Source organism: Bos javanicus, chromosome 6 (assembly GCF_032452875.1).
Source record: "Bos javanicus breed banteng chromosome 6, ARS-OSU_banteng_1.0, whole genome shotgun sequence".
NCBI lineage: Eukaryota > Metazoa > Chordata > Mammalia > Artiodactyla > Bovidae > Bos > Bos javanicus.
Window position 1 is genome coordinate 108,923,843 of NC_083873.1, and position 23,877 is coordinate 108,947,719.

Here is a 23,877-nt window from a genome sequence, read left to right on the forward strand (position 1 = left end):
ACCAGGGAGACGACTGTTGCTGGAAGAAGTGGCGACGCGACGCTGGGGAGGAGGCCAACAGATGTCGGCCTCGATGCTCCGTGGGTCTGCATTTCCATTTCCTCTGAATCCTGCGAGCGTTTTCTCAGGATGTCCAGCACTGCGGCAATCACCAGCATGGGCTATGGCCAGAAAACTTCTCTATTTTTAAACGACACACACACATTATTATGCCCCATCACATTGTTTCAGTGATCAACTTTAAAGGGCCCTGGCTTACCTCCTCCTGGAATAATAAAGCAGTCACAGGAGGGGTTCTCTGGGCCACTCCAAAAACCACTCCAGAGTGGTTTGCCACACATAATAGAGGGTGCACTTGAAAGGCAGCACCCAATGACCGGTTCTGGCTGAAAACTTGTGTTCTCAGAAAGTTCAATAAGCACCACAAGTGGCCACAATGTGTTTGAAACTTTATAGCATGCGTCTTCAGGAGACAAAGTCCTAAAACCAGATGCAAAGACTTGGAATTTTTTAAATTAAAAAGTGTGGACAGGAGAGGTAACAGTCAAAGTAAAATAAGCATCAATCAAATGTTTCTGTTTCAAAAATAACACCCGAGGTATGGGGAAAATTGTAATATGGAATTCAGAAATCTGCTTTGGCCCTGTCCGCTATGGCATGTTCACTGTGCCTGCTCTCCTTGAGCCAAACGGCTCTCACTGACTGGTCAGGCTTAGAGGGGAGAGACAGAAGACCAAGGAGATCAAATGCAGGGAAGGCATTTTTCCATCCTCACCTCAGTGATCAGAGGGCAAATATACCCATTAGCCTCAAACCAGTCAATCCTAAAGGAAATCAACCTTGACTATTCATTGGAAGGGTTGATGCTAAAGCTGAAGTGCCAATACTCTGGCCACGGATACAAAGAGCCAACTCATTGGAAAAGACCGTGATGCTGGGAAAGATTGAAGGCAAAAGAAGAGGGAGGCAGAGGATAATACGGTTAGATGACATCACCGACTCGATGGACGTGAACTTGAGAGCAAACTTCAGGAGCTGGTGGAGTACGAGGAAGCCTGGCATGCTGCTGTCCATGGGGTGGCAGAGTTGGACACGACTCAGCAACTGATTATCAGCCTCTCTCGACACACACTGCTTGCAGGTCTAGATGGTCAGTGTGAGAAAGTGGGTGGACCCGCGTTAGCCATCACCACTTTTCAAACGAGCAACGTAACACCCAGGCCTAGTCAAGCCCCAGGAAGGCCAGCTGAGTGATCTTTTCTAATGGAAGGTAACCTAGTTCGGTACTCGGCCTGGTCCAACCTACCTCAGAAATGGTTTATGTGGGTCCTGACCCTACCACTTACTGGAGGAGGGGCTTGGTATAATCACTTACTCCCTGCTTCCACATCCCCACGTGCATGAAAGGAACTGTGATATGCCTTCTCGTGACTGGTGTGCACATAAAATAGCTCCTGTGACAAGTTCCTGGATGTGTACCAGACAGAGCAAGCCCATGAAGGCCATTCAGTCCCATTCAGTGCTCTGACTTTAAAACACACAACTCAAGTATTTTGGTCTGATCACAGATCTTTTTGTCTTTTCTGTTTCCTCCAGATGCCTGTACCATCACATATGAGTGGTAAGTCATACATTTTAGTACTACAATAATGAGACTGAAAAAACAAAAACTCACTTTTGTAAATCCTCAAAATTTTCACATAGGTATATAAATAACATGAAATGATCAAAAGGGTATGTCCTAACCCCTTATTGAATGTAAAGCCTTGGGCAAGTTTAGTTCAATAGTAGACTTCAATCAGTCGTAGCTTTAAAATAGTAGTAACGACAACAAACATCTCTCGTACTAGATTGTAAGGTCCCTGAGGGTTGAAATCTTTTATCCCACTTTATATTCTCCTAAAGGTCCTAGCAGACTGACTGGGATATATTAGATGTTGAAAGGAAGGATAAATTGAACTATCTTGAAGGGCATGCCACCTTGGAAAAGAGCTTAAAAGATTGCTTAGTTGCTATAAAATGAATACAGAAATTAGGGAAAAAGTGAACTCACTGCCTAATAAATACAGCAGTCACAATTTTTACATTTCATAAATTTCCAACCACTCTTGAAAAAGTGTCTCCCCAGCTGAGAGACAGAAGATCTCCTATGGGATCTACCTCTGTGATTCCATGACTTCTGGCAAATTCCTTTTCTTCTTCTTAAATATGATTATACTGGAGCAGCCCCTACACAGAGGGCTGGGACGGCAAGAAGAATCAGAAGCAGTCCTGCTCGCCCAGAGCCAGAACCCCTAGGGGCTTCCCCATCTCTGTCAAGTGCCTTTTTCTTTTCAGACTTCAGTTTCTTTAGCCACACAAGATTGAAGTAACAAGCTTTCTAAAATCTTTTAGTTGTAAAATCAGATGCCAAAATTTCTCCACACACCTCTGGCAGGTCTCCTATGAGTAAGGTGCCCTGACAGGCACTCCTGAAGGATGTGAGACCAAAAGAGAGATATGTTCTCCAATAAACTTATGGTCTATGAACAATAAAACAAAGGACACAAATAACCGTGATCCCAGGCAGGAAGGGGGTAATGGCCAGCCAGGAGGTGCTCATGTGGAATCCGCAGCTGTGGGCACAGCAGAGGTTTTGCAGAGGGGCAGCATTCATCCTGTTTCGATGTGGCCAACACAGAGCACCCACATGCCAGGCACTGTGCCCGAGCACAAAAAAACAAAACTGTTACCAAGCCACCTGCCTTCACAGTGCCTGAAGGCTGATGGCAGGAGGGAGACAGAGAGGGGGCAGGAATTCCAGGCAGAGGGACTTGTGCAGCGCAGACAGGAAGGCAGCGTGTCACAAAGCACCCAGGCACGGCCGTGACTCCGCCAGCACAGCGGGAGGCTGTGTCCAGAAGAGCAGCCTGAGGAAAGGCAGGGGGCAGGATGCGACTGACATGGAGCCCCTGAATGTCAGGCTTTGGGGTCTGGATTTTCATCACTTCAACTAAGCTCCCTAACAGCTCTACCTACCTACCAACTGAACGTGGGTCGTATGCTCAGTCATATCCGACGCTCTGCGACTCGTCTGTCCGTGGGACTCTCCAGGCAAGAGCACTGGAGCGGGTTGCCATGGGGATCCTCCCTGGCCCAGAGACTGAACCCCTGTCTCCTGTGTCTCCTGTGTTGCAGCCAGATTCTTTACCCGCTGAGCCACTGGGAAGTCCTAACAACTCTAAGTGACTGAATGTTTATTAAACTTCACACAACCATTGATTTGTATCCAAATATACCTTTTCTGTAATGAAAAGGGATGTGGCTGAAAGAAAATTCTCCCCCAAAGGTAATTTAAATAAATTTATTTGCAGGAGAAAAATATCTGCCTGTCAGGTACAGTCTGATCCACAATGATCCAATAACAGTCACAGCTCATTCTGGGAGGACTCTCACACAGGCTGTAGGAGCAAGTCCGCACGGAGCATCAGAATCACAAAACCATCTAACCAGAGTATTACACAAGACATAATGACCATGATACAATAATAAAAATACACTATCAAATACTCACTACTTTGTGAGCTACAGCTAAAATATAAACAAGTTAGGCTCTTTCTTAAAAAAAATGAAGAAAATATTTCTATTACAGCTTTATTTCAAGCATTTTCAGTTAGATACCACTTTATATATTTTTACTCACAAGAGATAGCAAAAGAATCCTTTCTTAAGTATCAGTAGATAAAATATATTACTCGTTCGGATGTTTGCACTCTGAAGCGTACTTTGCCAGGTATGAGTTCAGATAAGAGAATGAAACTGTGCTGCAGCAAAATCCTGGCTGATAATCAAGACCTGGATAGTTTTCATATTTGTTTAAACAAAAATTTACATCACGGAAAAAAGAAGTGAGGCCTTAAGAGAGGCAACATTATTCTTTCTCAATGGAGCAGTCTGATTCCAGAGAATGGGCTTTCCAAGCCGAATTCAAAGTGTGTGGTCCCGAAGTTGAATTCTTTCCAGTCGGAGGAGCTGCCTGCGGCTGAGGCAACGGGCAATGATGAAGCGAGTTGAGCGGAAAGTGTTAACTGAACTACAGAGATGGTCACTGATAAAACAAGTTCCTAGAGGTCCTCGGGGCCCACACAGAGGCGAAGGGCAGTCAGAACTATCAGTACAAAAGAAAAATGTGCTCACTGAACTGCACACATAGAGCTTCTAGGAGGGTTAACAGTTCTTGACATGGGTTCCTGGTTGTAGTTTACAATATCTGCCTTCACCACTCTCTGTCATAAAAGAAAACAGAGTTATTATCAGGACATCAGAACATTTAGAAAGAGCTCCTTAAAGTATATTTTTATTTTCTGAACTTCGTGAACTCCTGATGACAGACATCATAAATGAAGCAGAAGCTGATATTAAAAGAATCAGCCAGAACCAACTCATGTCAAGCTGGGATTTTCTTTTTTTGGGGGGGTGGGGGGCTAAGGGGGGGGTGGGGAAGGGGTTGGTTTTGTTAAGGATGTAATAGCAATTTTTTAATTCAGTCGTCTCTGGTTTTATGACATCTATGAGGTTATCACAAGTCTAATAAAAAACTGGCAAATCAATATGAAAAACTAAACCCCGGTTATAATTTAAAGCAAAGGATTTAAAATTAATCATTATAAGTTTTGATTCATAGATAAGGCCTCATCATTTCAAAGTAAAAAATATTATTTATTAATATTTCCATATACTATTATACTCAGGCATAACTCTCTTAAAAATGTTTATCAATTTGTGAGTTAGTGAGAGGAAATAAAAATGTTAAAGAGAAGTCACATATAAAGAAGAAATGTTTTGAGCAGAACTTTTCCAATTTTTAAAACTTTTCTCCTAAATCCCTGACTTACTTCCAAATGGCTCCACTACTGGGTCATGAATAATGACTCTAACAAAATATAGAATAATGAGAAATTTATATTACCTCACATTCATGTGTTTAAAACAATTTAAATCAAAAGACACTTTTAACTCTTCCTTCTTTTCCTCTAACACAACTTCAAGGAATATTTTAAACAATGAATTTAGCGACATGCCCTAACATTCTTCTTTAAGTAATAATTTAAGGAAAAACAAATCCTGAACTGTTTTCAACTCCTACTAAGTCTGCACACATAAGCAGACAAAGAAGGGTAATTCAAGGCAAACTTTAAAAATACTCTTTCAATTCCTACGCTATTTCAGGAAAAACAGTAAGGAGAGAATAATGAAATAACTGCTTCAATTCTCCATTTCACTGCACATGTAATAAACATGACCATAAAGACAAATACATTTGAAAGTAAATGAAATGTTAATTTGTTCCCAATTCCTTAAGTCGAAAGTCTGGCAAAGGATCAATTTTTCAAAGTTCCAGAACAGGACTTATGCAATATTAATTCCCAAGAATGTACAATAAATCTTTGAATTTTTTATTCATAAAGAACAAGATAACATTCACCAGTTCTCCCCACCCTCCTCCCACAAATTGCAATAGTTTATCGATTAATACCTGCACTACTGTACTGAACAGATTCTGCTCTGAGCAGAGCTGGTATGTTGGTTATCTTCTTCCGAGTACTTCACTATTTCTGCCCTGACAATACGCTGTCAATTCCGTATAACAGAAACAAGATGCAGAAGAAAGGGGGAAAAAAAGAAAGAAAGAAAAAAATGGAAAGTGTGTTCAATGACTGAAAATAGATGGGAACACCAAAGTAGAAAAAGAAATACGCACATAAATTTAAACAAGCCACAAAAGAAATAGCAGAATATATGCATATAAAAGGAAAGAAAATGAACAAAGATACAAGAAACATTACAATTCTATTTAATTATTGAAATGGACATGTCTACTGAGCCTCCCAGAAAAGCTGTGGGCTCTATTTTTGATATCACAATTACATGTAACGCATATAATGCCCAGTATTTCAGAAGACAACAAAGAATTTGGGGGCTTTTCTCTACTAAAGTGCAGCTGAGGTACTCATTCAATTTCTTTTTACAAACATTACTGAGGATCTACCGTGGGCCACTCCCTCTACACTGGGAACAAATGGTGAACTGCACAGGATTTGTTCATAAGCTGCTGTGGGAAGGGAACATGCACACAGCTAACTGTCATACCAGATAAGAAATTTACTAGTGGATTTATAACATGTGTGGAGGGAACAAAGAGTGGGTTCATTTTCTTTGAAGGTAGAGGATGCATACATCAGAGGAAACTGCATGTCATTTACGGTTTTTACATTTAATCATATTCGTTATTGTCAAAGACCTCCTTTTGATGGTCACTTCCCCGGCTCTCACAGCCCTAACCTCCAAGTTTTGAAATTTCATACAGAAATAAGTAAGATCAAAATACATTTTTTATAGTTAAAAAACATACCATATTTTAAGCATGACAGCTGATGTTTTCAAATGAATTTTGCTAAGTAACAAATCAAAACTAGTCAGATTTTTTGATTACTATAACCCTTAAGATGAGAAGACCACATAAGACAAATATGACAGAGATAACACACTCCCCAAATTTTTTAGACTTGGAACTATACCCACTTTTAATGAGTTCCAATATTTTATTTTGGAAAGATCTTCCTTCATCATAGCATCTATTAATTAGCACATAGAGAAAAACATATTAATCAGGCTGCTGCTTGTGCTAATGTTTATAAAGCCTGGATAAACAACTGAGAGTAAATGAACAGGACACTAAGGTGTATTAGCCTTGCACAGGCTCTGCTCCAGTTCTCCAGCAAGCAGTATTAACTTCTGGACAAGACTCATGATTTACTAGGCACTCAGCCTGATGCTATCACAGGAGCATTGCCAACTGCCACATGACGTATGAGGGGGGCGCATCAGTGACCCGTTGAACATCATCATCTGGCCTCCCCAAACCTAACTGCTTCATGCCAAACTATGGGTTACAATAAAGAGAAGGGATTTTCATAATCAGCAAGCAACTCATTAATCCTCCAAAATGATGGTTTAAATCCTATCTTATAAACACAACCAGGTCACTGACCTATGGTCAAGACATTCTGGTCAAAGTACTGACTAACATAAACGACTTGGATTTTCACCACCAATTCTCATCAAATTAATTAAGAACTAACAAGGCAACATCTTTCTTGAGGGCCTTGGTTGTTTGACATAAAGCTCTATACAAAATTTCTGAACTGGAAGCCAGAATCAAAGTTCTACATCTTCAGGACTTTGCTTTCTCTGAGTAAATAAAGCATAATTTCTATGATGTAAACTTTATGGTAGGGGACTTCACAGTAGTTTCTTGTTTACAAATCATTCAATCATTGATGTTTTCAGAGAAAAGTGTTACCTACAAAACACCAGTCTTTATGTTTGGAGCTACAGAGTAAACTCAATTCTGCTATAAACTCTGTTCTCTGCTATTAGTCAAGTGAAGGAAAACAATGCAGTGGCCCTAAGAGAAAGGGAGCTGTGTGGCTGAACACCAGCTTAACCCCTGTTTTGTCAGGGTTGTCAGAGTCAGGTCCTAGAACTGGAAGTGGGAGCTCTCCATTAGGGTAAGCAAGAAAGCAACTTAGGAGTTGAAGTGGTAAGGTATAAGCAGTAGAGATGGACTCGGGAAAGATAAATCTGGTCAATTCTGGAACTGTGCTCTAACCCAGAGAGTAGAAACATATTTACCTTACAAAAGTCATAGTTGGTCACCCTCAGGATAGAGAGGAAACATACTCTAACAGCTAAAACACCTGTCACTATCACTCATTCAAAGCAAACCACGGTTCCAGGTACTGGAAACATTCCTGCAAGCAATCATGATCATTCTTTTTTTTTTGAGATGCATTAAGAGTCTAGCAAGGAAAACAAATGCATAAATTATTAAAGAATACCATGATTGATACAAATTCAACGGGCAAAAAGTTATAGGTTACCACTCAAAGCACAGATATAGCATTTTTTAAAAGCAGGGTACTGTGCACATAGTAGGAGCTTAAAGAAAGCGACTCTCCTTTTCCTTCCATGTAATGGCATACACATACACTGCATAATATGTCATCACAGGCTGTCAATAACAGTCACAACTCTGGGCAAGCTACCTTACCTCTTTGGTCTTCACACTCTCCTAATCTATAAAACACAAGGTTTATCTATATGGCCGCTAAGATCCCATTTGGTTTTGAAACTATATGGAAAAAAAATTTTTTTTAAGTGAATAGAAAAAGAAAAAAAATGGAATATGATCTGACATCAGATCAGATCAGATCAGTCGCTCAGTCGTGTCCGACTCTTTGCGGCTCCATGAATCGCAGCACACCAGGCCTCCCTGTCCATCACCAACTCCCGGAGTTCACTCAGACTCACGTCCATCGAGTCAGTGATGCCATCCAGCCATCTCATCCTCTGTCGTCCCCTTCTCCTCCTGCCCCCAATCCCTCCCAGCATCAGAGTCTTTTCCAATGAGTCAACTCTTCGCATGAGGTGGCCAAAGTACTGGAGTTTCAGCTTTAGCATCATTCTTTCCAAAGAAATCCCAGGGCTGATCTCCTTCAGAATGGACTGGTTGGATCTCCTTGCAGTCCAAGGGACTCTCAAGAGTCTTCTCCAACACCACAGTTCAAAAGCATCAATTCTTCGGCGCTCAGCCTTCTTCACAGTCCAACTCTCACAATCATACATGGAAAAACCATACAAAAAACATGTATGACCACAGGAAAAACCATAGCCTTGATCTGACATAGGGCTTAACAATATTTTTTTGGAACTTTCTCCTCAGGCAAGGGAACCAACCATCAACAAAATGGGTGATGATTATGAAACCATCAATGAAAGGCCACATTAAATAATCATTAAATAATGAAAAGGCCACTTACTAAATGAGAGAAGACATTTGCAAATGATATCATGAAGAGTTAATATACAAAATATATAAAGAATTCATACAACTCATTATCAAAAAACAAAACAACAGAAAAACAGAATTAAAAATGTTCAGAGGACTGAAATAGGCATTTTTCCCCACACAAGACATACAGATAGCCAAAAAACACATGAAAAAGATGCTCAACACTTCTAACAGTGAGGAAAATACAAATCACAACCGCAGTGAGGTATCACTTCACACTTGTTAGAATAAGTACTGTCAAAAAGACAAGAAATAACATGTGTTGGCAAGAATGTATAGAGAAGGGAGCCCTTCCATACTGCTGTGGGAATGCAAACTGGCACAGCCACTATGGAGAACACTATGGAGGCTCCCCAAAACACTGAAAATAGAAATACTATATAACCCAGTAATCCCATTCCTGAGTATATATCTGAGGAAAACAAAAAACACTAATCTGAAAAGATATATGCACCCCAATGTCCACAGCAGCATTAATTGTAATAAACAAGATATGGAAGTCACGTGTGTTCATCAGCCCAAAATGGGTAAGAAATATGTGATACACACACACACACACACACAATGGAATATACTCAGCCATAAAAAGAATGAAATGTTGCCATTTGCAACTACAGGGATGGACTTAGCGGTTATTATGTGTAGGGAAATAAGTCAGACAGAGGAAAAATAAACACTGTGTGTCTTCAGTTACATGCAGAATCTAAAAAATAAAACAAACAAACTAATTATATATAACAAAACAGAAATAGCTTCACAGATATGGAGAACAAACTAGTGGTTTCCAGTAGGTAGAGAGAAGAGGAAAGGGGAAAGATAGGGGACAGGGATTAAGAGGCACAACCTACTAGGGATAAAAATAAATAAAATACATGGAAATAATGTACAGTTACTATTTTCAATAACTTTATATTTAGTATTATCTATAAAAATATAGGATCACTAAAACGAACGCATACCTAGTTCAAAGCAAACAAAGTCATAATTTATTAACTGGCCAGTGAAAATGTCACTAATAGAGAAATAAAAAACGGATCTAGAGCATACTTGACATATCTGTCTGCCCTCATGTAATCTGGGAGCTCCCTGAGGATAAGGACTGTGACTTATTCATCTCTGTATCCCCAGATTTCAGTGTTCTTGCATAAAGACCCTCAAAAAACATCTGCTGTCTTAGTAAACTTCATTCCTTCTTTTCTCCATCTTCTCTTCCTTGAACAGCTTGTAAAGTGTGTTTATAACTCATATATAACTCATTTTATATAACTGTCAAATGGGAATAATCTAGGTTAAAACTAAAATAGCAGAATCTCTTTAAATAATCAGTGAATGGAATTAAGACTGAGGCCTTATTATAAATATTTGTCACAAACAAAATTACTATAGCATCGATTTCCATGTGACTGGTGAGTCTACAATCTAAATTCTTCTGTATAAAATAATACAAAACACTTTATCATTCTGTGACACTGAGTTCCTTCAGGACTCTTTCGAATGACATAAAACCACAGAACGCAGGTGCACAAGCTCTTGCTCTCTCCCTTCCTTTCTGCCCTACTCCTCCACTTTCTGTATATAAATTATATATAGAAATGAAGTTCAGATTATCTGAACTTCTTTGCTTTTAAGTGAACTTTCAGAGACATCAAATGGCCAATAGGTACATAAAAAGAGGCTCAATATCACTAATCAACAAATTAAAACTACAGTGAGATATCACCTCCCACCTGTTAAAATGGCTGTCCTCAAAATATAAGAGATAAGTGCTAGAGAGGATGTGGAAAAAAAGGAAACCCTGAATGAAGACTGTAAACTGGTACAGCCCCTGGAAAACAGTATGGAGTCTCCTCAAAAAGTTAAAAACAGAACTACCATACCATCCAGCAATTCCATGTCTGAGTATTTACCTGAAGATATATCGACTCCCATGTTCATTACAGTGTTATTTACAATAAGCAAAATATGGAAACAGCAAAGTGCCTGTTGATAGGTGAATAAAGAAAATGTGGAATATAAATATATGTACATATACACACAATGTAATATTATTTAGCCATGAGAAATAACAGTCTGCCATTTGTAAAAACTTGGATGGACTTCGAGTACATTGTGCAAAATGAGATAAATCAGACAGAAAATGGCAAGAATTGTATGATACTACTTACACATGAAATTTTAAAAAGCAAAATTGCAAAAAAAAGAAAAGAATAAAATGGTTGTTCCCGGAGGATGAGGGGATAGGAAAGCTGTCCTCTAAAGGGTACAAACTTACCATTATTAGTAATTAAGTCCTAGAAATAATGCACAGTACAGTCAATACAGAAAGCAATATTGTTTTATAATCATCAAACTTGCTAAGGGATTAGAATTTAATTATTCCAACTACCAACAAAGATATTCATGTAACATGATAGAGGTACTAATTACTACTATAATGGCAAAATCATATTATAATAGATAAAGATATCAAGTTAACATGTTATATACTTTAAATTTACATAATATTTTGTGCCAAGTATATATCAATAAAAAATAATACTGTGCTCAAGATAGCTCGCAAGTATGTTCTTAGAAACATCTTTTAAAAATAATGAACTTTCAAAAATGTTTCCTTCCACTGAGAAAACTTAACTGTGAAATACATAATTTAACTGGCAAAGGCACCAAATTCACTGGTCTAAGGAATGGAGAATGAGGTTTCCCTACACAAAGGCTCTGACAGACCCAGTGAAGGAGGGCTTAGTAGCTTGAATTCATCTTCAAATGAATGCATTCAAAGTAAACACCAACAAGTCGAAAACAGAACTAAACTTCATGGCCTAAGAAGCCGGGGTGCACTTACAAACAAGGTGGAGTGTACAGGGAGGGTGAGGAGCTCTGTAGTGAACACATCTGACACGGGTTTAGCTAAAACGTGCCTAGCTGTTAAGTCGATCTCTAAAAGTTCAAAGAGTAACTTTCTGTCTCTTGTGACCAAGAGTGAGCTAAAAATACGAATCAAGCGTCCCTAGAATTCTGCCTTTTAGCAGTACCCCAGTCACTCCACATCTTTGGAGATACCCTAGAACCTGAGCATTGCTGGGGGCTCGGGCGAGTACAGACCCCTTGTCCGGGGGGCCGTCAGCGCTGCACCAGCACACCTTCTCCTCTAGAGGGGCTCATCACTGGCTCTCCCGTTTTCCATTCCTCCAGTGATCTGGGATGACTTCTCCCTTTTATCCAGTCATTCCACAAGTCCTACTGATTCTTCTGTGAAATGTCTCTTACATCCATCCCTCCCCTTCCACCCAATTCCGGTCCTTATCACACGAAGGCAGTAACCCAGTCTCCTTGCTTCAACCTCTCTGGCACCCATCCACACACACACACAAATTCCATTAGATTAATCCCATCTAAAAACTGCTTTCGTTTATTTCCCTGCTTAAAATTATTTTCCACTGTCAATATGTGAGATTAAGATTATCAACTTGGCATTCATAAATCTCCATAATCTTTCTTCAAATTTCCTTCACACTCCAACACAAATGGTCATTTATTTTAACCAAACAGCTCTTCTCTTTCCAAAATACCATCTAAACTTTTCAACTTGCTTGTTCCAGCTTCTTTTCAACTCCCCACTCCAAACCACCCAGTGAATCTTCCCCCAGTACGGTAGCGTGGAAACATTAGGGGCACTGCCATCAGAAAGACATGAGTTCAAGTCCTGGGTCCATCACTGCCCAGCTGTGGATAAGCACATCAAGTTACTTAACTTTTCTGCAGTCTCAGTTTTCCAACCATAAAATGATGAAGTGCCACCTGCCCCAGAGTTATTGTAAGGATTAAATGATGTAACAGTAGCTGGCACACTTATTAATTTTCTTCACTGCATCTTAAACTCTTAAATCTCCTCTGGATCCAGCAGTAAACCACACTTATATGATCAATTAATCATTTATGATCGCCTGAAAATCACTGATGGACTACCTAGTTAACCAGGCACAAACATCATTTAGAAAGTGAAGCTACAAAGCAGAGGCATCACGTGACTTCTTGGATCTGCCAAGGTCTGTATAGTCAAGCAAATCACTGATTTCTCTTCTTGTATCCATCCTCCTAGGCCAAAATCAAGTAACTACTTTGGTCTGGGAACAATTTATAAGGCACAAATAGCTAAACACTGTGTCTGGCCACAGTAAGTGTTGAAATGTCTTTTGAATAGTGAGAAGTAAAGGTAGATTTCCAGAGTTCCAAATATTTAAATGAAGCTCTAGAAACAGCCATATCAGCATAACAATTTTCAATTGATATTTGCTTAAATTGTCTAAAAACATGCACACACAAAGACTAACCATGAAAAGAAGACACAGAATTAACTCAAAAAGAATTAAAGAAAAATTTAAGGATGGAGAAAGATCATTATACCTTTGTAGCTTCACAAAGCAGGGAAAAAGTAGAGAGGGTTGAGGGAAAATGTTATTTATCAATATATGTTGCTTCTAAGCAAACCACTTCTGAAGTCTAATTTTAAACTACAGGCTCTGATTTTTTTATTCAATCAAACATGTAAAGTAGTGTGCTACTGTATCTTTAAGCAGCTGACTATTGGTATTCATGTTTATTTCTTAGTCTAAGAGAACTGTCTAGGAAGAGTGGGAGAATTCAGAAATCCTCAATAATTAATACCATTATTAAATTAACAATAAAATAACATCAAGAATTAATATTACAATGCAGGATATTTTACAGAAGAACAGAGAGCAACACTATTTTTTATAGTGTTTCACCAAACCAAACATAGAAGATGCCAAATAGGGTAAACTCTTACTACTTAAGGCTAAACTTTAATAAATAGTTGGGATTTTATATAAAACATAAAAAGGATATTATACAGTAATCATGGAAGAAGAACTTAAATAAAGAAGTACAAAATAATATGGTCAGTTCCTTAGCCATTATTTAACTGCTGATGAAATTTTTATTACATTAATCTCATTTTTCCAACAAAAAAAAGACAAAATGAGGTTTCAAGGTATCATCATTTGGCAAAAACTTAACATCCTCCATCTTCTGCAATAAACAATGACTCATACACACAATCTATTTTTAAGGCTGTTAGGGATATGTACATAGAATGCACAAATGTAAAAGGATTCAGAGAGAAAATTAATGTCTTTTAAGAAATAAATTATTTTTTTTAAGTATACAGTTCAATATAATCACCTGTGACTGTTCTATTTCTGCTTTGTTTAACTTGATTCCAAGGATTTCAGCAGCAACTTTCTGAAAACACAGGAAGACCTGCATAACAAAAACAGGTTTAAATGATTTAAAACAGGCATGTCTAAGTTACCTTCAAACAAATTGAACTTTCTAAAAAATGATAAACAGCAAGAGCTGCAAAAATATGATGTACCGGGTTGTTCCAAAAATACCTTTATTTGTCAAATACAGCAACATTTAAAGCATAATAATTTTTTAAATGATTAAACCATAATTTGAAAATTCATACACTTCACTGAACTGGTCTAAATTTACACACTTATCCTGAAAAACTTACACTTTTAAAGAGTTAACATAATTAATTACAGCTATGACATTAAAAAAAAAAAAAAGACTACTAGCCAAATAATAAACTGCTGTAAGTCCTGAAGAAAATGAAAGTAGGGTAAAGTTTTTCACTGCCAATTTTACACTGATCTTTGATATGGCATTAGCCTGCCTTGAAAGGTCTTACTTTCCACTCTTTCATAATCTCTAAGATTCTAATCAATTTTAATAAATTCTCTCTGGAGCAAAAAACTTAGTAAACTTTACTGTATTTTGTCAAACACAAAAGTAGCAGTATATGACTTCCCTGATAGCCTGCAATGCAGAAGACCCCGGTTTGATTCCTGGGTCAGGAAGATCCACTGGAGAAGGGATAGGCTACCCACTCCAGTATTCCTGGGCTTCCCTTGTGGCTCAGCTGGTAAAGAATCTGCCTGCAATACGGGAGACCTGAGTGCGATCCCTCAGTTGGGAAGATCCCCTGGAGAAGGGAGAGGCTACCCACTCCAGTATTCTGGCCTGGAGAATTCCATGGACTGTATAGTCCACGGGGTCGCAGAGTCGGACACCACTGAGTGACTTTCACTTTCACAATCCAGTATCATGAAACAAAAATCTGCAAAGACTTCTATAAACATCCTTTCGTACATAGATAACTTATATGGGGTCCACTATGATTCCTGGAGCTCCAATGGTCTTTGCTTGTCTGCATATCTTGTCTTTACCCCCTAAATATCCGAGTTTATTCTGACCCCTACTTACTCACGACTCAGTTCAGCTCAGTTGTCGCTCAGTCGTGTCCGACTCTTTGCAACCCCATGAACTGCAGAACAGCAGGCCTCCCAGTAATCACCAACTGCCAGAGTCTACCCAAACTCATGTCCATTGAGTCGGTGATGCCATCCCACCATCTCCTCCTCTGTCGTCCCCTTCTCCTCCTGCCCTCAATCTTTCCCATCATCAGGTTCTTTTCTAAAGAGTCAGCTCTTCGCATTAGGTGGCCAAAGTATTCGAGTTTCAGCTTCAACGTCAGTCCTTCCAATGAACACCCAGGACTGATCTCCTTGAGGATGGACTGGTTGGATCTCCTTGCAGTCCAAGGGACTCTTCAAGAGTCTTCTCCAACACCACAGTTCAAAAGCATCAATTCTTCACTACTCAGCTTTCTTTATATTCCAATTCTCACATCCATACATGACTACTGGAAAAACCATAGCCTTGACTAGACGGATCTTTGTTGACAAAGTAATGTCTCTGCTCTTCAATATGCTGTCCAGGTTGGTCATAACTTTCCTTCCAAGGAGTAAGCGTCTTTTAATTTCATGGCTGCAATCACCATTAGCAGTGAACTTGGAGCCCCCCAAAATTAAAGTCTGACACTGTTTCCATTGTTTCCCCATCTATTTGCTATGAAGTGATGGGACCAGATGAAATGATCTTAGTTTCCTGAATGTTGGGCTTTAAGCCAACTTTTTCACTCTCCACTTTCACTTTCATCAAGAGGCTTTTGAGTTCCTCTTCACTTTCTGCCATAAGAGTGGTGTCATCTGCATATCTGAGGTTACTGATATGTCTCCCTGCAATCTTGATTCCAGCTTGTGTTTCTTCCAGCCCAGCATTTCTCATGATGTACTCTGCATATAAATTAAATAAGCAGGGTGACAATATACAGCCTTGACCTACTCCTTTTCCTATTTGGGACCAGTCTGTTATTCCATGTCCAGTCCTAACTGTTGCTTCCTGACATGCATATAGGTTTCTCAAGAGGCAGGTCAGGCGGTCTGGTATTCTCATCTCTTTCAGAATTTTCCACAGTTTATTGTGATCCACACAGTCAAAGGCTTTGGCATAGTCAGTAAAGCAGAAATAGATGTTTTTCTAGAACTCTCTTGCTTTTTCCAAGATCCAGCGGATGTTGGCAATTTGATCTCTGGTTCCTCCACCTTTTCTAAAACCAGCTTGAACATCTGGAAGTTCACGGTTCACATATTGCTGAATGAAGCCTGGCTTGGAGAATTTTGAGCATTACTAACGTGTGAGATGAGTGCAATTGCGCAGTAGTTTGAGCATTCTTTGGCACTGCCTTTCTTTGGAACTGGAATGAAAACTGACCTTTTCCATGCCAGTGGCCACTGCTGAATTTCCCAAATTTGCTGACATACTGAGTGTAGCACATTCACAGCATCACCTTTTAGGATTTGAAAAAGCTCAACTGGAATTCCATCACCTCCACTAGCTTTGTTCGTAGTGATGCTTCCTAAGGCCCACTTGACTTCACATTCCAAGATGTCTGGCTCTAGGTGAGTGTGTCACACCATCATGATTATCTGGGTCATGAAGAACTTTTTTATACTCATGACTACTTACTGAATATTTATCACAACTTCAATAAGGCTATCCACTCCAGTATTCTGGCCTGGAGAATTCCACAGACTGTACAGTCCATGGCGTTGCAAAGAGTCAGACAGGACTGAACGACTTTCACTTTCAACAACTTAATTTTAACTTCTAATCAAAAAGAGATGATGTCCCCAAAAGGCTTATGTCATTTGTACCCCAAAGAGCATTACATATTATAGTTCACTGATGGTCAAAGTTCAAGGAGAAACAGGAAAGCTAGTGTGGTGAAATGGAGAGAAAAGGAGGACTGTAAAAGAAAAACAGCAGAGTGACTAAGAGCATCAGGTACGCCTAACAAATCAGGTAAGATCTGTTGGGCTATTATGGGGAGGACTTTGGCTTTCATTCACTCTGAATGAAATGGAGGGTGGCTTGATGTGACTTCTGTTTTAACAAGGTCAATCTGGTTGTTGTACTGAATATTCACTATAGAAGATGAAGGGTCAAAAAGAGAACCTGGCAAGAACACTAATGTAAGAGATGATGGAGGCCTGAAACAAAGTGGCAGCAGTGGCAATGGCAAGAAAAGTCACCAGATTATGGGCACATTTTGAAAGCAGAAAAACAGGACTTGGTGAGAGTTGTGGTATGTCAAAGACAGGAGTCAAGGATGACTCCAAAATCTTCGTGGTCTTAGCAACACATAGGAGATCTACCATTTACTGAAGTGGGGAAGACTGGAAAAGATCTGACGAAGAAATATCAAGAGCTCAGTTCTGGACCTGAATCCTGCATTAAACTGGACTGACTCTTAAGACACTTAAGCAGGAGTGCTGGGGTATATGAGTCTGGAGTTCAAAGAGGTTTGGCCAAAGCCATGAGACTAGATGAGGTCACAAAGGGAATAAGTTTAAAAAAGAGAGATATCCAAGGACTGTGCCTAGGGCAATTCAATGAAGGAATCTGCAAAGGTGATAAGAGAGTAGTTGTCAAGGTAGGAGGGAAACCAGAAGATGTAGTATTCTGGAAACTAAGTGAACGAAGTATTCCCAAGAGGAGCGAGTGATCAACTATTTTATATGCTACAACTAAATCAAGTAAGATGAGGACTAAGAACTGGCCATTGAATTGAGCAAAAAGGAGGTCACTGATGACCTTAATAAGAGCATTTTGGGGTAAATATTAGGGGCAAAAGTCTGACTGGAACTGTTGAAGACAAACCGGGAGGAGAGAACTGGAGATAACTCTTTTGAAAACATTCTACTGGTAAGTAGCAAAGAGTAAGAAACAGCTAACAATGTGGGTGATCAAGCATTTTCTTATATTTAAGGTAAGAGAAGTCATAACATTTCGTGTGCTGATAGAATAATCCAGTAGACGGGAAAAAAAACGATGCAGGAGTGAGAATTTTAAGCCATGTTTGTTACGAGGCAAAGACACATGGGACTAATGCACAAGGGAGGAGTTGAGACTAGCTACGAGCAGAGACAGCCCAACCCACAGGAATCTCAGAGGAGACAGAGAGGTGGGAATGGACAGTGGGTGGGAAGGAGAGTTGGGGGAGACGAGGTGGCAAGAGTATGTCAAAGTTGTCTTCCCTTTGTTTCAATATTTTTTTTATAAAATAAGAAACAAGGGAATCGGCTAAGAGAATGGATGATGAAGGTTTGAAGATTTGAGAAGAGAAGCTATGAAACACTCATCTAGGTGAAGGAGAGAGACAATGGCCTAAGGACATAAGTACTAAGCAGCATTAAGGTCCACTTGAGGTGAGCTGACTGTGGACTGTAAGTGAAACCTCCAACATGCCTCTAAGCTTTTTTCTCTCATCATGTTCAAATACATGAGTGCAATCATATAAAGGGGCGTAGTCAAGGTTTAGTCAAATAAGTCAGATAAAGTGACTGACGGGAAAGGAAACTGACAGAGTATTGCATGGTAATGATTTTGACTGACTATGAGTAAGGAAGAAAGGAAAATGAGGACATGAAAGGTCAGGGGCAAGTGTTAGGATCAATGTCATGTAGGCCCTGCTGCGGCTGCAGACTGACTGGACTAGGGCATTCAAGCTGGTCAGTGATTAGCATGCCTGATACTGAGATATGAGATAACAGAAGGGCTACAGTAATCTGTAATGACAGAGCATGGGGGTGCATGGATGAGGTGGGGTGGTGAACAAAGATACTGACACCACTAAGAATTATGACAAAGGTAGTATCAGAGAAAGTACAGTAAGACCGGAGATCAACTTCTCAAGCAATGAAGGGAAGTAACCCATGATTGGAGATGACGTAAAGTGACTTCACAGGAACAAACCATTTCAAAGTTGCCTTTAAAAAGAAAACAATGAGGATTTTTAAAAGTACACAAAAAATACTAAGTCGTTAGACACAAGCTAAAATACTGGAAGTTAAAATAATTCTAAAATGACAAGAGACCCCCAGGAAGATAAGTGAGGGTAAAAGCCCAATTCATGGATGGGTTTATCAAGGAATACTGATACTGTATACATTTTTAAAGTAGGTAGGTGTCTCACGTTAGCATTATCCTGGGTAAAGGGTTCTAACACATCACATTTTTAAATGAGTTTGATCCCTCAAAAGATTAAATAACTTTTATATTATTTAATATTTACCCTGAGCATATAAACCATCAGTGAAATCATACAGGGAAAACATGAAGAAGATTAAACCACAGAAAAATTCAAACGTCCTTTGGTTGAAAATGTCAAGAAAATGAACGATCAAACAAAAATCTGGGCAGCGGAAAGAGAATATTTGCAAAAATTATGACAAATGGCTGTTATGTTATCCCTAACACAAAAAGGTCATAGAAAATTTTAAAAAGCAACAAAAATATAATAAACAGGTAATAAGCAGAAAATCAACAATAAATAAATTTATAATAAGTACATAATATTATAAACAGATAATAAGCAGAAAGTAGGCAATAAAATTTTTAAAATTTCAAGCTCAATAGCAGTCAAAGAAATTTAAATAGTAAAATACCTTTTAATCCCTTGTCTGCCAAACTGACAAAGTTTTAAAAATAAATAAATTCTGAATGTTAAAAAAGATTACAGAGATATGGCACTCATACAATGCTGATGGTAGGATAAATTAACTTAGGCTTTCTGGTGGTAATTTGGCAAAAGGTTTCAATTCTCTTCCAAGGAAATAATCAAAACTTACAGACAAAATTTTACAATGTCCTGAACTTGGAAACAATCTATATATCTAACAATAGGGACCTGGTTGAATAAATCTGAACATTTATTTAATGGATTATTAAATCTAGTGAGATTTTAATCTATTTAGTAATATTAAGTGACACAAGAAAATTTTCTACAGATAAACATATTAAATTAAAAAATACAAAATTATTTCTATATTATGATCTCAATTTTTTAAAAAATAAACATTTAGCATGGTTAATATGGTGAACCCTGGAATGTCAATCCCTTAGGTTTACAAATCCTATCTCCACCACTTATTCTGTGTACCCTGAACCCCCACAACATAAGACTATTCTATAAAACAAAGATAATTACTTATGATTTCTAGAAAATAAATCTGACTTACATGTGAAGATATTTTAGACTAATTCAAAAATATTTTAACATCATTCTAAACTTCTTATTTAAATGGTTATGGTGATTTACAGAATAAGCATCCATTCAAATACAATTAATTAATTAACAACTAAATAGAGATAATCAAAGCAGTACATGTCCATCACAAAGTAGGCACTCAGTAAACGCAGTCCACTAGCCGTGGTAGCAGCAGCATCAGAAAATGAGACTATCATATGAGGTTATGAATGATCATCTCTGGAGGGTGAGATTATGAGTGATTTATATTCTTTTTAACTTTTGTATTTTTAATTCCCTAAAAGAACCATGAAATTATGTTAAATAAATTATAAGAGGAGTATCAATAGAATAAGCATGTTGTATATAACCTAATGGTATTTTATGTCTTCAATAGGAATTAATCTAAAAGTTAAGTAATGGAAGTATACTTCCTATGAGTATTAGTAAATAAAAGTAAAACATCATTTATAATATTTAGCATTCATTATCTTACTTACAGAGTCTCCTGTCTTTGCTGAGACAAAGTGGCTACTAAAACCATTTTCCTGGCAAAATCTTAAGTGTTTTTCAGGTTTTACTGTTCGCATATGCTCCAAATCAACTAGAAAGGTAAACAAAAACAGAGAACAAAATTCAGTAATAAAGTCAATCAATAAATATTTAATAAGTTTAAATGTGACTTCTTTTCCAAGATTATACCCCAGCTTAGACACTAGCGGTATAATTTGGGGCAATTCTTTTAAACTCTTTATGCTTCAGTCTCTAAATCTAAAACCTGGGAAAAACAAATGGATCTATTATATACAAAGTTCTTTGAGAATTAATCCATGTTTAGTGTACAATGGGGCTTCCCTGGTGGTTCAGCTGGTAAAGAATCCGCTTGCAATGCAGGAGACCTGGGTTCGATCCGATCCCTGGCTTGGGAAGATCCCCTGGAGAAGGGAAAGGCTACCCACTCCAGTATTCTGGCCTGGAGAATTCCACGGACTGTATAGTCAACGGGGTCGCAAAGAGTCAGACACAACTGAGTGACTTTCACTTTTATGCACAATGACCAGCACATGTTAAGTGCCCAGAAAACTAAAAGCTATCATTCCTATTATCTATATAGTTTGAGGCACATTTGATGATACTCAAAAAATATGCATTAGTATAACGCATTTAAACATAGTGATTAATTGTAACATATACTTGCCACAGCATATTTGGTTTGAAAGTTTAATTACCTTAATATATTAATTACAATAGTTCTGTAATCTCTATAAACTTTAATGTTAACACAAGCACATTATTAATTTTCTGCCAAAAGATATCAATATTTCATTGTCTACTTACTTTATTTACAGTTATGGTTTAATTTCACAAAGACATAGCTCATTTGCTTTCCAATTCTAAAAGTGTCCATTCTCAAAGCAGTAATGGGCCAGAATATATTTTCTTGAATAGTGGTAGGTGCTTTAAAGCAAAGCATAGTACTCATATCCAATACTGGTTTTATCCAACACAGTCTAATTTTTTCAAATGTGATCTTTTATTGAACAGTTTCTCTTTTTACAACACTACAAACCCTATAAGGGTGTTGATTCAATGCTGTCAAATTATAAGGCAAATATATTCACAGGATTTAAGGACAACTAGGCTCTTTGAGTCAATATAGGAAAAAAAAACTTAAACTGATTTCCTGAGGAAGGGACCCAACTGACTTGTAAAAACTTGTAAATTTGCAAATCTAGTAAGCTTACATAATAGTGGCAATTGATTATCAACTAAAAAGTGCTCTCATAATACGTAAAAGTCTTTATTTGAAATTACATTGAAGGTCTTTAGTTTGTAAGCTCAAGAGATCTTTCTCTAGGAGATTTTTGATCTACTGGGGGATTCCTGAGCCCCATCTATACTGCTTAACTAGGATAATATGCACCTTTTTTCTTTTCTGGCCACAACTTGCTGTTCCTTAAACATCACTGAGACTTTATTTACAAGAAGAGGCCAAAAAATGTCCAGATACCACAGGCATCAATTTGTTGACGACTAAAATACTAAGCTATTAGCACTGACATTTGTACATCTAGTTTACCATAATATTGAAGTTAGAATACTTTCCTAATTCAACAAGAGTAAGAACAAATCATGTCACTAGGAAAATTCCCCAGTGAAATCACTGTCAAATTAAAAAAATAAAGTCTGTCATTCAACATGTATGTACGTTTGTCTTTTCTAATGGAACACAGTCTGCCACGGTTGTGTCTTTCTTCCTTTCTTTCTTCTCTCCCTTCTCCACTTGCCTACCAGATAACTCCTCAACTACTTACACAGATAAACTACTATAAATTTATCTATATAGCACTGGGGGATTTACTAGGCAAAAGTTTTTTCCCTAACAAAGATAATCATTAGAGACTAATAACTATCACTAATCAATTGATACAAAATTATTCAGTAAGTATTTATTATATACCAAGCTCTATGGTAGGCAGTGAGAACCCAAAGAGATACAATCCAGGTCCTAAAAAAATTACCACCAGTATTAGGAATATAAAAGACCATTAAGAAACATAAAAGTTATCTTAAATAACCGAGATTTTGAGAATGACACAGCAGATATAGAAAAGGCCCTCGCAGAATTTGACCATTGTTTTCCTCTGTTGTGTTAGAATTTAGTGAGCAAAATTTAAAAGGCCTTAATTACTAGAGTCTGTTGTTGTTCAGTCACTAAGCTGTGACTCTTGCAACCCCAAGGACTACAGCCACCAGGCTCCTCTGTCCATGGGATTACCCAGGCAACTATACTGGAGTGGGTTGCCATTTCCTTCTCCAGGGGATCTTCCTGACCCAGGGATCAAACCCACGTCTCCTGCATTGGCAGATGGATTCTTTATTGCTAAGCCACCAGGAAAGCCCTAGTTACTAGAATACTTCATTCTAAATAATCCAGAAATAAATTCTGACAATGAAACTACAGTGAGATACTGGTAAATTCTTTCATTTCTTCGATTTCTGAAAGCATCCTTAAAATTATTATCCAGTATTCATCTAGCATACATGTGGTAACCATCTTACTGATATGATTTAATTTCCCTTATATCCTTCAGTGCAGGGGTCCCCAACCATTTTGGCACTAGGGACCAGTTTCTTGAAGACAATTTTTCCATGACCAATTCAAGCGCAGCAGGGTTCTCACTCCTATGAGAATGCCTGTCGCACATCTGACAGGAGGCAATGTGAGCAAAGGGGAATGGCTGTAAAGACAGATGAAGCTTCGCTCGCTCACCGGCTTGCTACTCATCTCCTGCTGTACGGCCCAGTAGCTAACAGGCCAAACACTGGTACCAGTCCATGGCCCAGGGGCTGGGGACCCTACTTCAGTGAACCAGTATTTTATTTTTTTTAATAAAATACTTACTCTTATTATTTTCTTATTTTAATACAGCTAGTTCCTGTATTTTATTTTTGAAAACGGAATTAAAATCTCCCAACAGCATTAATACATAAACATTTCCCAAATATTCAGAAAAACAATTAT

General features: G+C 38.3%; 1 protein-coding gene across 2 annotated transcripts in view; it reads right to left on the minus strand.

The window, feature by feature from the left end:
• Positions 1 to 3,328: 3,328 nt before the first annotated feature.
• Positions 3,329 to 23,877, minus strand: part of RAB28 (RAB28, member RAS oncogene family) — a 97,959-nt gene continuing 77,410 nt past the window's right edge. The window contains exons 5-8 of one of the 2 annotated variants that reach the window (XM_061420837.1): positions 20,852 to 20,955; positions 14,096 to 14,173; positions 5,516 to 5,610; positions 4,180 to 4,265 (exon numbers count right to left, since the gene is read on the minus strand). In XM_061420837.1, coding sequence (XP_061276821.1) covers positions 5,521 to 5,610; positions 14,096 to 14,173; positions 20,852 to 20,955 — 272 coding nt within the window. In that variant the 3' untranslated portion in view covers positions 4,180 to 4,265; positions 5,516 to 5,520. Of the gene's footprint in view, positions 4,266 to 5,515; positions 5,611 to 14,095; positions 14,174 to 20,851; positions 20,956 to 23,877 lie in introns of both variants that reach the window. The other variant, XM_061420836.1, reaches the window with a different exon arrangement.